At 39.4% G+C, this 12,715-nt stretch overlaps 1 protein-coding gene across 1 annotated transcript in view; it reads right to left on the reverse strand.

Moving 5' to 3' along the window:
- epha3 (eph receptor A3) overlaps positions 1-12,715 on the reverse strand; it is a gene marked incomplete in the record, with an annotated part of 96,882 nt that overhangs the window by 17,563 nt on the left and 66,604 nt on the right. Inside the window, 6 exon segments of the mRNA XM_035676056.1 lie at positions 1,264-1,325; positions 4,704-4,889; positions 8,806-8,931; positions 10,461-10,525; positions 11,045-11,150; positions 11,914-12,076. Of these exon segments, the coding sequence (XP_035531949.1) occupies positions 1,264-1,325; positions 4,704-4,889; positions 8,806-8,931; positions 10,461-10,525; positions 11,045-11,150; positions 11,914-12,076 (708 nt within the window).

Genomic DNA, 12,715 nt, shown 5'->3' on the forward strand with positions numbered 1-12,715 from the left:
TGTCTGTCTGTCTGTCTGTCGTTCTTTCCGTCTGTCACTCAGGGTTTGCATCCATTGCTCCACACATGAACTCGTTTGCCCTGTGTTTGTCAAAGACCACGTCATTTACGAGATGAGTGTAAGATGAGTGTATTTTCCTGCCGTCTGGAGCAATTTGTGGCCAGAACCACCTGGCTTAGTCACCTCAAAGCGCTGCAGATTCAGATTCAGAGCATGGACATAAACTAAAATTCATAAATATGAATTTGTGTGTGTGTGTGTGTGTGTGTGTTTTTTCATATATGACACATTTTCAATGATGAAGTGCAGGCCTCTGGGAAAATGGCAGGAAACAACAGCTACTCCTCATGCATGTGTCTGGATAGTGTGCAGACACATGTGGAAAATGGTTAAAACAGGCATCAGAACACATGCTTTCATGCCAGTGTTGTGGCTTGGCTGTTGTGCTTTGGCTAATTTCAGTGAGGCAGGTCAATTCCTCTTTAAGAGACAGAGGCATGGCAAGAATCAAATTCACTCCTGGCCAGACAAGCAGTGGGGATACAGCTCATAAAACCTTGTCATTTGATAAGTCCTGTGTGGCAAGTTTAGCTGAAAACAGAACTGCTCAAATCAACCGTTCTCAGGTGCAGTATTCACTGAAATCCATGGAGTAGTCAACAAGATGGAACATTTGGATATTTCCTCAGCTGTGTTCAGGTTTTATAACTGGACTGATCTCTGTAATCTGTGGCAGTAAAGACACACATTTCTAGCAAATTGCATTTTACACAACTGACTGAATAATTGATTTTTTGCTGTGTGAAAATCTAATTTAGAAATGTGTCATGCAATATCTGTTATTTGATAGCATCCAGAAAGAAAGATCTAATAGCTGCTCAAAAACAGGATTTTTTAGCTTGTTAAACGTAGATTCATCAATACAGCTATTTTATTCCATATCTGACAATACTCTCCCAACTGAACTTTTTAACACATGTTGGAACCAAATGTCACTGTTCACTTTCTAGGCAAAAAAGCACAGATTTACTGTACTGCTTGACAGAATGACCTGATGATTGATCAGACTGTGTGTTGTACAGGTGCAAACATTTTTTGTCACCAGATTAAGGTGTTCCCCGGTGTGTTTCCCCTAATCCTCAGATAGCCATCCAGCCTGTGTTCCCCCGACTGCGCCAGGGTGCGTTATATCATGCCTCATGATCCATTCTAGACTTGCAAACAAATGTGTGTGTGTCTGTGTTTCTCCATGTTTTTACTTACTCTCAAGAAACTGTCCAGGGATCCATTCTCCATGTATTCTGTGACAATCATGACGGGTTTACCTGTAACAGAAGGGGAGTTTTCAATCTATAGTCACATTATATCAATTGCATCACTTACAAAGTGAGAACAACAACTTCTGTTTGCTGTGCAACATAACTACCAGTCAAACAACAGACACTCATAGCCCAACATTATATTGATTTCAGATTTATTCTCTGAAACTGGCAAAGTTAGAAGGAGTCAGCAGGGAGGGCTGTAACTTGACTTAAAGCAGACATACATGGGCCCTGATAGGGACCAGGTTGAACTCTCTTTTCTGTCTGTCACACACACACATACACACACTCAGCAGAATGAAACGATCCTAGTCATAGTTTAAGGGTCCCAACAGGTCAGCCGTCAAAGTGTGACATCTTTATTTCTGTGGAAAATCTGGCTGTAAATCCACGCTGCCTGCTATCATCTGTACCTGATCAGACTATACGGCCTGCACAAGGTTTATTACAGGGGAGGAAAAAAAAGAAAAAAAAATCCCTTTAAGAAACCTTTAAATCAGCCATTATTAAATGAACAGCATGGGTGTCAGGACTTGTTTGTGTCCCAGATGGCTTTGTTCTCCCTGCTTCACTCTTGACTTCCCCCTAGCCGTATGCTTCTTCTCCATTTTATTCTGATTAATGTGCCCTCCTCCCTCCTTCCCCTGCCCTCTTTCATTGCCGGCCTACCTTTTCTCTATCATCCCTGCCTCTCTCTTTCCCCATCACCCCATCCTTCCCTTCTTTTTCCCATGCCTCTTGCCTGTATTAATGTGAACCCTCCCCACATCTGCCGAGACACACATGTTTTTTTCAGGAATGACATGGGCTGAGTAGAGAGGGTGATGGAATCGGTCATTAAAAGAAACAAATCCATTACTCTCATTGGAAAAAAAATAAACTCTCCGTTAATAATGATGGAATTTGGCTGAATCAGTATATCTAATTAAATCAAAGCAGTTCTGAACCATGCGAGTGAATAACAAATCAAAACGTCCCCATGAGTCAATCAGACGGAAAAAAAAGTTCTATTTGGCACAACAACCAGCTTAAAGTAAATGAGCCAAGACAGAAGGTATGCTTGAATTACATTATGGTTGTAAAGATAAAAAAAAAAAAAAAATTCCAGTTTGTGATCATTATGAAGCATACATATGTAAGTTTAACATTTTTTGCTTCTGAATTTACCCTGAAAAGACTTTCTAATATAAGTTTTTCACTATGAAACAGGCTTTTCTGCCACTGTAGGCAAAGAGATTTAACTGTTGCAACACTTTCTGCAATTACAGTAAAAATAACAGATACAGTTAAACACCCTCCACCCACAAGCCCCATCCCTAAAAGGCTGTGATGGATCGCTCCGTTTACCAGCGGACAGTTTTTATAGTCATAGACGGGAACACACACACCCGGTGCTCCCTCCTGTCCTCCGCCCTCTTCCCTTCCCTCTTTCTCCCTATTCTCAACATTGGCAGCAAAGATAAAGGCCCCCAAGCCCCATTTGTTCTGTGAACACAAGAGTGTGTGTATGTGTGTGTGTTTGTCGTGCAATGTGTTGGATGTGTTTGTGTATGGACGGTGAGAGAACAGTACATGCATGTGTGTGTGTGCCTGCAAATATAAAGCCTGTGGATCAGCCAAAAGCAGCAGCAAGGTAAATGGGGTGTGAAAGTCTCAGGATTATTAAGAATTAACAGGAGCAGCTTAATAAATCACCCTACAGCAGTGTGTGTGTGTGTGTAGGTGTGTCTTAGAGCATATCAAATGGACCTCCTAAAACTATGCCCTGCACTTATGCTGCTTCAGCTCACGCACATGTGTTCAGGGTATCCCTCCAAAAGTCATGTACAAACACACACACACAAATTCATAGCACTGAATATTGGGCTTTCCCTATTAGTCTAAAAGCAACAAATTAAACCACAGTCTTGTGTTATTGCAACATTTCTCACTGGATGGACATTAATAGGAAGAGTGGTGTAAGATGTATTAGACAAACAGTCTCAATGATGACGGATAACACAAAAAAAACGCTCTTCACTTTCAGGATGTGCTGTGTTCAAGGCTGAATAACAAGGTGGCAAGAACAAAGCTGAATTTGTGAGTGAATGTGTTTTCTTTATAAAAGTTTTGACAGAATTTCCTTATGTCCAAATGTCAAAATTCAAACAATTAGCTGTTTTTTTGCTATTAGCAACCTTTTCACTGAATTATATATCATTATATTAGACTCAGAAGAATTCTTACAGAAAAAGTATATGGTAACAAGAATGGTTGCAAGAAATCTCACCATGAAATGTATAAATGACAATTTTGAAACATTATTCCCTGGGAAGTCAGTGGTGACTCAAATTATGAATCATTCGTTTTGTTTGAAATATATCATTTTCAGTTAATGAGGGGATTTTTTGGCAGTTGTTTGACGTGACAAGTTCTGCAAAAACTGTAATTGCAGAGAGAGAAAACAGAAAAAGAAGGACCAATAGGGTGTGGAGGATTAATTAACACCATATTGTTTGAATGTCCTGTCTGTTCCTGCTGTCTGCACATTACATTTTGTTTCCTTATTTGGCGTTACTGTTTTTGATTAGAAGAAGTCATGCTACTAAGTCACCAAATTCAAATGACTGAAATGTAAGAGGCAGGAAGCAATTAAGGCATTGAGATCACACAAAAAAGCAGAGATGAAGAAAAGAAGAAAAACACAAAATAAAAGAGGAACCAAAAATTGAGGACAAAATAGTAAGGGAAGGTCTCCGTGTATTTTATTCTACTCTTTAGAATAAACCATACTGGCAGAACTACTTAACAAGCCTGGTGCCGCAGGGAGAGATAGAGGCCAGGCCCGTTTCTCAGCGACAAAGTTCAGACTCATTATTTCCCTTTTTCTGCAGTCATTCCTTTTTAAAGAGGCCTTCTGTGTGCTAATGATAGTCTTATAAAGAGGCCCAGAGGGGAGCAAGTCAGAGATATGGATTTATGGATTTATGCCCGCTTTGGACACAGGCTTTGATCAGAGCACATTGATCTGCAGAGATTTACACCATGGCAACTCAATAAAACTCCTGCGCTCTTTCACAGAAGTGTTGGCCACTTAAGAGCCATTTGTCAAAGACAATTGCAAATCCGGAATCGGTAAAAAGACTCTCTGGTGAGGCCGGATCTGTGATGGAATGTGAATGCAAATGATATTTCCTTTCTCTATTTTATTTAACTGTATTTTATTGTGTTCTGTTCTTCTTGATTTTTGTGCTTAAACTTTAAGAATTATTGCCAGCTGTTTCTCAAAATGTGTTCAAATTTATTTCCTTTGAAGTAGAAATCATCATTTATAAAAAAGAATATTCTAGTTTTAATAGAATAATATGAAATATATTGAAAGTGAGTCATGGATGCACTTACTGCGTGTTACCACCCCCTCCAGCCTGATGATGTTAGGGTGGTCAAACTGTCCCATGATTGACGCCTCAGCGAGGAAGTCCCGCCTCTGTTTGTCCGTGTATCCTCCTTTAAGAGTCTTGATGGCCACACAGATCTCCTTCTTGCTGGGCAGCTTCAGGCGACCACTGCACACCTCGCCAAACTCACCTACAGATTAAATCATAGAGGATGCAACAAAACAAAATGAATGTTTTTTTAAATCTCAAATATATGCTGCACATGTCCAGATTTCAGTTCTCTAACTACTAACGCAGTGATTTATATTTAATGCTATGCGTTTGGATTGTCTTATGATCATAGAAATAAATGTATCTGCATATATTTCTATGAAATGTTTGTCCATTTGAAAATTCATGAGTAATTAATGGGTAGCTGTTGTGTGAAGCTAATACATATGCAGATTAATATTTTAATTCCTTATAGAACTCATCTTATCTTATAGTCTTTAATTAATTATTTATAGTTTAACTAGGAAATAACTCAATTTGTAGAAAAGCTAATGCTTTTAACTGCAAGGAAAATTCTAGTGTTTTTGTAACCTGGGTCTTATGCTCTCATGCTAACTTTACACTCACGAAACTTTTGTTTCACATAAATCATGTCAAATGCATATTTGAGTCTGAAGAAAGTTAAGAAAGGAAAGTAGCCCCCCTGATTAACTATTGCAACTAACTGTACAAGGATCTCACTTCAGGGCAACTTATTAGGTATAACTAAACTAGCTGCGTAGTCCGGAAACCTATGAGTATATTTTCATACTGAGCCCACTTAAAACGTACAAAGAACAGCTGTGTTCATCTGTTTTTTAAAGGAAGCATGAAGTCACTCATGGATGGCTAGGTCAATTTTACCATTGAGAGCTTTGATAACAAGCTGAGCATGAGGCAAGTACTGTATGTGCAGTTCTTGTGCACTGAAATAAAATAGTGGTTCAACTGTTGTTTGAGGTGTCAGAATATAAGGATGAAGCTGCAGATCAAAGAGGATCTTGATAAAGATCTGTCATGACTTAACTCCCATTAATCAGGAAATGTATTTATTGATTTTGGAGAGAAATCACTGCATAATTATGTCCATGACCACTAACTACAGTGACGACAACACGTGTGGTAATATACTTTGAAATTGATCCACTCGAATCCTCGTTCCAGATACTTCACACTGAACAGACAGCAAAGTAACCTTACAACTCTCAACGCCGTATCAAAGCGCAGCGTGACTCAACATCCACTCTGGGAGAGATCAATTAGCATTCCTCGCTGGTGAGGGGATATGCGTGTTTAGATCAGCCCATATGTACCCATGACTGTGTGTGTGAATGCGTGTGGTTCAATAGTGACTGTAAGTTTCCATGTTGCAGCTGGTCACAGGCATTCGGCTGGACTGTAGAGGGTAAGTGCATGTCCTTGTGTATGTATCTCTGTGTGAGTGTTTTACTGCATGTGCATATATTGTGTTTGTCCATGGGCGGTGATGTCATAGCTAAGATATGTACAGATCCCTCTCAGTCCGGTACAATCATTCCCCATAGCAGCTCTGGATCAGACAGCATGGGTCAAACCTTGGACTTGAAAAACAGGGTCTGGGAGAACTTAATAATTACAACCTGTTTAAATATCAAATGCATGCCTGCAGCCTTTCCTGCTATGCTCTGTTCTTCTGGCCGTCAGCAGTGGACAGACGAGCCAGGCCGAGGCACCTTTTTATGTGGTCACTCCAAGAAAGAAAATCTCGGTCTAATAAGGCTTGATTAGGGACACTCACTTCTTTCCTGCTCCGAGTGGAGCTAGGTAACCCACTTTGATGTGAAAGTCTGACCCATGTAAGCAGAGTGGAGTATGTGTTCTGTCTTTTAACACACAATCACCGATTGGCAAGAAGATCAAAGTCTTGTTAACATGTTTAATGAAGACAGATGGGGATTGAGGCAGGGATGGAGAAAGAAGAGGTATGTTGTGTATTGTTGTGAGTGCTTACATAGTTTCATAAAAATCACACAGATGGGTGGTACGTTGCATTCAAGCTGATGGACAGAAATGTTTACATCGTAGCTTAAGCTTTAATGTTGACCTTTTGTGTTCACTTTGCATTTACTTGTTTTGCAATAGATTTAGAGTAGAGAGCTGAAGTCCCACTCCCTTTCCAAGCTAACCCTTTTACCACTAGCATTTATAACTCAATGGGTTTCTAAAAGCATCAGAATGTTCCAATATACTGTACATATTCTAAGATAAATTGGTGTTTCCACGTGCTGGTTACTAAAATGTTGGTATTTTAATCAAGGTATAACTACTATTTTCGTAGCACTCACATGTAACAACAACACAGTATATCCCAAAAGTGTGCAATTAATGTCAAAGCCTCACGGGAACTAAGGTTGCTGAAAGGTAACAAAAAAATCATCTTTTTGAAATGAAAAGGTATAAATGAACAAATGTGTGAATCTTAAACTAAGTGCAGCCGTGGATAAACTAAAGAGAGTTTGCCCCAAGTGGCCAAGTTTGTTGTGGCGTGAATGCAAGGCAATTATTTGTTAATAAGGAAGATATAATTTTTACCTCCTGAACATGAGTTCACAATTACTTTCCAGCATAGATAAAAATAGACATATTACACAATGTGATGTTGAACTTCATGTAAGTATGGACTAAAATAAATATCCTTTGTCTCAGCTATGCAATGTGCGCATTAAAAATGTATATTATACTGTAGTATAGCCTACTCCAGTGTGAACTCAACTATGTGTGTGTAAGGGTACTGGGGTTCAACTCATAGGTTTTAGAAGGGTGATACATGATGGTGGTATTAATTATATATTTGTAATACAATATTTTATATAGTTGCAATATTGCATTAAACTCGTAAGAAGGGATTCCCATAGAGAACCTATGCAATATTGATAGATTCTACACTGAGTAAAAAGTGAACACAAATACTTATATGATAGTGGATAACACTGACTTGTCTGTATCTGATTTCTAATAAAAAAGACCAATATCTACCGATGTATCGTTGTAGTCCTATAGAGATTAATATGATTTGTCTCTGCTATGTACTATGAAAAATGGAGTGTAGCGTCGTCCAGTGTGGAGTCAGGTATTAGACTCTCAGGCCGTCCTGACAGCTTTACAGTGTGGAGGGCTGGTGGGACTCTGGAGACCGGCCTGCCGTTATGTGCTGTGTGCTTTAGTCTCCATCTATCCTGCCTGCACTCGACATGAATCACAATGCATTACCCTCCCGTCTGCACTCCTGCTCAAGTTATCAGGGAGAACATGAGGAGAGCAGAGGAAGCTTGTTTTACTGTTGTGATCATTAGACGTAATTCAGAATTAGAGCAATTGCCTATGGGGAATGTAAAGAAAGAAGGGTATTAAGAGAAAAGGATGAAAGAAGGAAAGAGCAAAGGTAGAAATGAAACTCCATTATAGAGGAGGGCTGGAAAGAGGGGACTTTAAGCTCGGGCATTAAATTCTTCTCATTCCCAGCTGTGCAGTATATGGCACAAAGTTAAACTAGCCTGCTGCATGAAGAATGCAGATATATAGGAGCTCTACAAGCATTTTTTCAGTGTGTGGCATGCACTTGGTGCGTCTTTGTCATTTAAACAGAGCGCGAAAGAGTAAGAAAGTAAGGTACTATGAGGTGAGAGAGGGAAAGAAAAGGTCAGGGAGAGGAAGAAACCATTTATTTATCTTAATCTAGTTTCTATTTTTACACTTATTTAAAATCTGGAATAACTCTTCAGTGCCTGTTTTCTGCACTGATAAACTTTTCCTTTGATAACCTAGGCAAACTGGTGATCCGATCTTGATTTATTATAATTTATGTTCCTACTTTATTCAGTGAGGCAATAATTAATTGCTTCAGAAAATTCAGTTCAAGACAATTGGGTTCACTAAATGTACTAGTGAAGCTATCTACCAAAGTTTTCAACATTTAACCATAACTTGTCATTTTGCAATATAGCTTTAGCCATAATAACATTTTACTTGTCTAAAATAACTTGTCTAGTGTCTGTGTATGCAGAAATGTCTGGTCAAGTGTATTCCTTCATTCTCACCTGCTCCCACCACTTTATCGATGGCAATGCAGGAGGCGTCCAGCTCCTTGGCAAACTCGTGCACAGCCTGGCTCGGGTCCTCGTAGGTGTGTGGGTCTACGTAGGTCCTGATACCCGGCAGACGCACTGCAGCAGCAGAGAGCAGGTTGCATCAGTTAATGACCATTTAAAAACTGTGTGTCCTCTGAACATTTTTAATAACTTTAAACTTTGTAACGACATGTCACCTCGCAAGTGCTCAGCTTTACAATGAAAAACAGGAATCGAAACATACTGGTGATAAGTGATAATGCGTCTACGCTGAACACTGCACAACAAAACCAAAACATTAGAGATAATGTAATCTTTATTGTCTCATTCACTGAGTTTTCATAAAGAATTTCCTTCAAGAAACAGGTTAAGGCCAGTTAATACATCAATCATGTGTCAGAATAACAGCGGCCTGCAGATGCTGATAAGTTGAACAATTTGGCATATTTTCAAGTAAAATCTTTATTTTGTTTTTATGTGCTTCAGTAAATCTCAATCAGGAAATTCATAAAGGCATCAATGTGTGGCTGATTTGTGATATAAACAACACACAAAAGAATTAACAAAGAATGACTCAACACTTTTGTGAGATACTCCGATAAACTAAATCTAAACAAATAAGCATGAAGACAGTTGACTTAAGCGTAGGTTCTTAAAATGTGTTTTTCCCCGGACAGTGTTTCCTTGCTTGGCATTAGTGGAGGGATAGTAACACAAAGAGGGAATTTGTACTAAAAAGACTAACTTTGTAATATACCAACTTTGTCTAAGTCAGAGAGCAAAAGTCTCACATTAGCTTTGGCTAAACTCAAGAATGCCCATTTGCTCAGAAAGAAGATTGTAGACTTCATGGCCAGTATGTGCAGGAGGAATAATCACAGCAGCTAAAAACTGTCTCAATATACTATATAGGCATTTGAGTATTGTTTCAAGAAAGAGTTGGAGAAAAAAGGGAACCTATCCTTTAAGTAATAAAGCTTTATTTTATTAGTCCCTGTGGGTAAATTTATGCTCTGCATCTGACCCATCCTCACTATTCATGAAGCAGTGGACAGCTTCAGTTCAGTGCCTGGGGAGTTTGGAGGCCAAAAACTGGGTCAGGGTTAAAGGTAGGAGTATTCCTAATAAATAAGATGTCGTGTATGAGTAAAGGAGAACAAGCAACAAAGAGGAAGCTCAGGGAATATAAAGAAAAAAAAGCCCTGTGAGTGAGACTTTTTTGTCACTGGTCATAAATGTATCAATGGAAAGGACTATAATTAGACATTATTTAAACCTTAATTCTCAGCGTTGGCTGGAACTGGCTGGGAGTACAGTCCAATCTTGTTCCCTTTCCAAATGAAGCCTCCAGGATTGGTTTGCAAATGGACCGAGAAACCTCCTTCTCAACATGGTCTCGGTCCGATTACTGTCTTCTCATATGACCAAACGAACCGAGGTAAAGGGGAAACCACTTCAATCTTGGAAATAGCTACTCTCAAACAACCACTGTCCGTAAAGATGCGTGAAAATGCTGAGAAAAACATCTCTGTAACTATCAGACTACCTATAATGCAGCTACCTAGTCATATTTCTACTCAGTGAACAGTAAAGTGCAGATAGGATAGATCGAATCCAGTACTTACAGTGGCCGTTGCCAAAATGCAGTCTTTTCTCATCAGGATGTTTGGATTTGCTGTGGCAACAAAACCTGCCAATCCAAACAGAGAAAGGTCATAAGTAGTGCCACATCTCCCAATAAGACTTCACCCATTGGCCCAGCCTGGAGGCTAGCGAGTGCTGTGTGTGTGTGTGCGCGTGTGTGTGTATGTGTAATCCCAGTTCTTATAAGCCAAGAGAGGATCAGTAAGTCTTATAATGAGCCATGGATTTATACTGTCTCTGAACAGTACTGGCTGCCAACTTGAGCCACACACACGCAGGCACACACACACACACACAACACACACACACACACACATAATTCTTAGCTTTCTCCTATACACCCATGTACACCTAAATACAGCTGTTACAGTATCTTTTACAGGAATTACAGGGGAGGAATAGAGGGAAACATATTTGGTGAAAATTCATAGTATGTAGTGTTGGCAGGTAAATGGTCATTTTGAAAAAAAAACCTTCAGTTACCCCTGAAGGGAGAGAGTAAAAGGCTTGCTGTGATTGGAGGAGAAAATATTCAGCGATAATCAAGTCAAGTGACTGGACAGACCTGCCAATCAGGACGTAGAGCAGCACAGTGAGTAGGATGATGGCCACGGCGGAGGAAATGGCGATCAGAACAACCTGGCTGCTCTCACTGGAGATAGAGAAGGCTGCTGAAAGGAAGACAGCAACAGGTAAAGAGCAGCGTGAATCCTTTTTCGTAACACACAAATTCAAATACACACATAGACACACAAGTGCTACTTCACCATCTACAGTATATTATCAATTTAAAGTATTCCTTTGATTTAATACAATATATTTATTTATAAGAGGATATAAAAGTTGTTAAAGTGTCTTTCAGGACACTTGGCATTAAAGTTTCCACAGCCCTTATCTCACTCTGTACTATGACAACAAAAAAATAAAACAAAAACGGACACAGCTAAACAGTATTAAGACAACTACTCTAATTTGAAGATGTCCTTAATAGCATTCAAGTAAAACATGAACATCAGCAGTTTGTTAAATGTTTGTCCTTTGCAACAAAGTTCACATGATATTGATTTTTAAGACCAACAATGTTGCAACAAAAATTCAGCTGGTTGAAGCTACTACAGCTGACCTGTGCCAGTAAATCCCCATATATTTAAATTTGGTTTAAGTTTCATGGAAGAATGTTTCCCCAGAATGCAAGTCTATTGTATAGAAAAGCTTCTGAAGCAAAGACCCAGGACAAAAACATAACATGCATACTTGTGTGGTTTCCATAAAGAATGGCTCCAGAATTTCACTATTTATTATGAGTTATTTTTTGTGACAGGCCAGTATTGGTCCTGGCCCCATATTAATCAGCAATCCCAACATAGACTAACCATATTTCAAGTACAGTAATAAAAGAATTACTTTAAAACTTCTATTCTGTGCTGAACTTACAGTCGGGGCTTGTCTCAAACTGGAAACTGGGGCTGCTGGCTCCATATCCAGCAGCAGTGCGAGCTCTGATCTGCAACAGGTAGGCAGTGTTGGGCTTCAGACCATTCAGAGTCACGTTACAACCCCGGGCACGAAGGATGGTGTAGCTGGTCTCCTGCTCCTCCTGTAAGACAAGGCGGTCAAAGGAAGAGAGATAGGAATTCAATAATTGTAAGACAAGTAGTTTTTCTTTCTTTTTATCTTTAGTTATACTAGACTATTTAGTCTGGATTGGAGTGGAGTGGGTTAGGGTTAGGGATGAATACAGTATACAGTATGTACAATATAACACAGGATGCATTATGTGAACGTACATTTTCACACACTTGCACACACCCACCGACAGACACACAAACATCCCAGACAGTTTGGCAGTTTTCTTCCCAATCTGATGAATTATGCCTTTTAAATTTTATGACTTCTCTCCTACTGATCTCCACTGATACAACAACAGGAGGATTTACACACCAAGTCTACATTCAGCACATTGTTTCCAGATGTGGACGATGAAAAAAAAAACTGTGGAGAAAAGATTGGAGGGCAGGAGGGAGAAGAGGTAGAGGAGAAAAGATAGAAAGTAATCCCTTGATTTTGGCTCTGTGCAGTGACATTTCCACAGTTTGGATAAGAGGAGGACCCAGTACAATTAGTGTTGTTGGAATGAAGCAGAATGTGTGTCCCATTTAGTTACACCCCATTTACTACAGTGCGTCAAACATTTTATAACGCATAAATAATGCAAAACATGCATAAACTATGCTAT

Source organism: Morone saxatilis, unplaced genomic scaffold (genome assembly GCF_004916995.1).
Source record: "Morone saxatilis isolate NCDOM2014 unplaced genomic scaffold, NCSU_SB_2.0 Contig5, whole genome shotgun sequence".
Classification (NCBI taxonomy): domain Eukaryota; kingdom Metazoa; phylum Chordata; class Actinopteri; family Moronidae; genus Morone; species Morone saxatilis.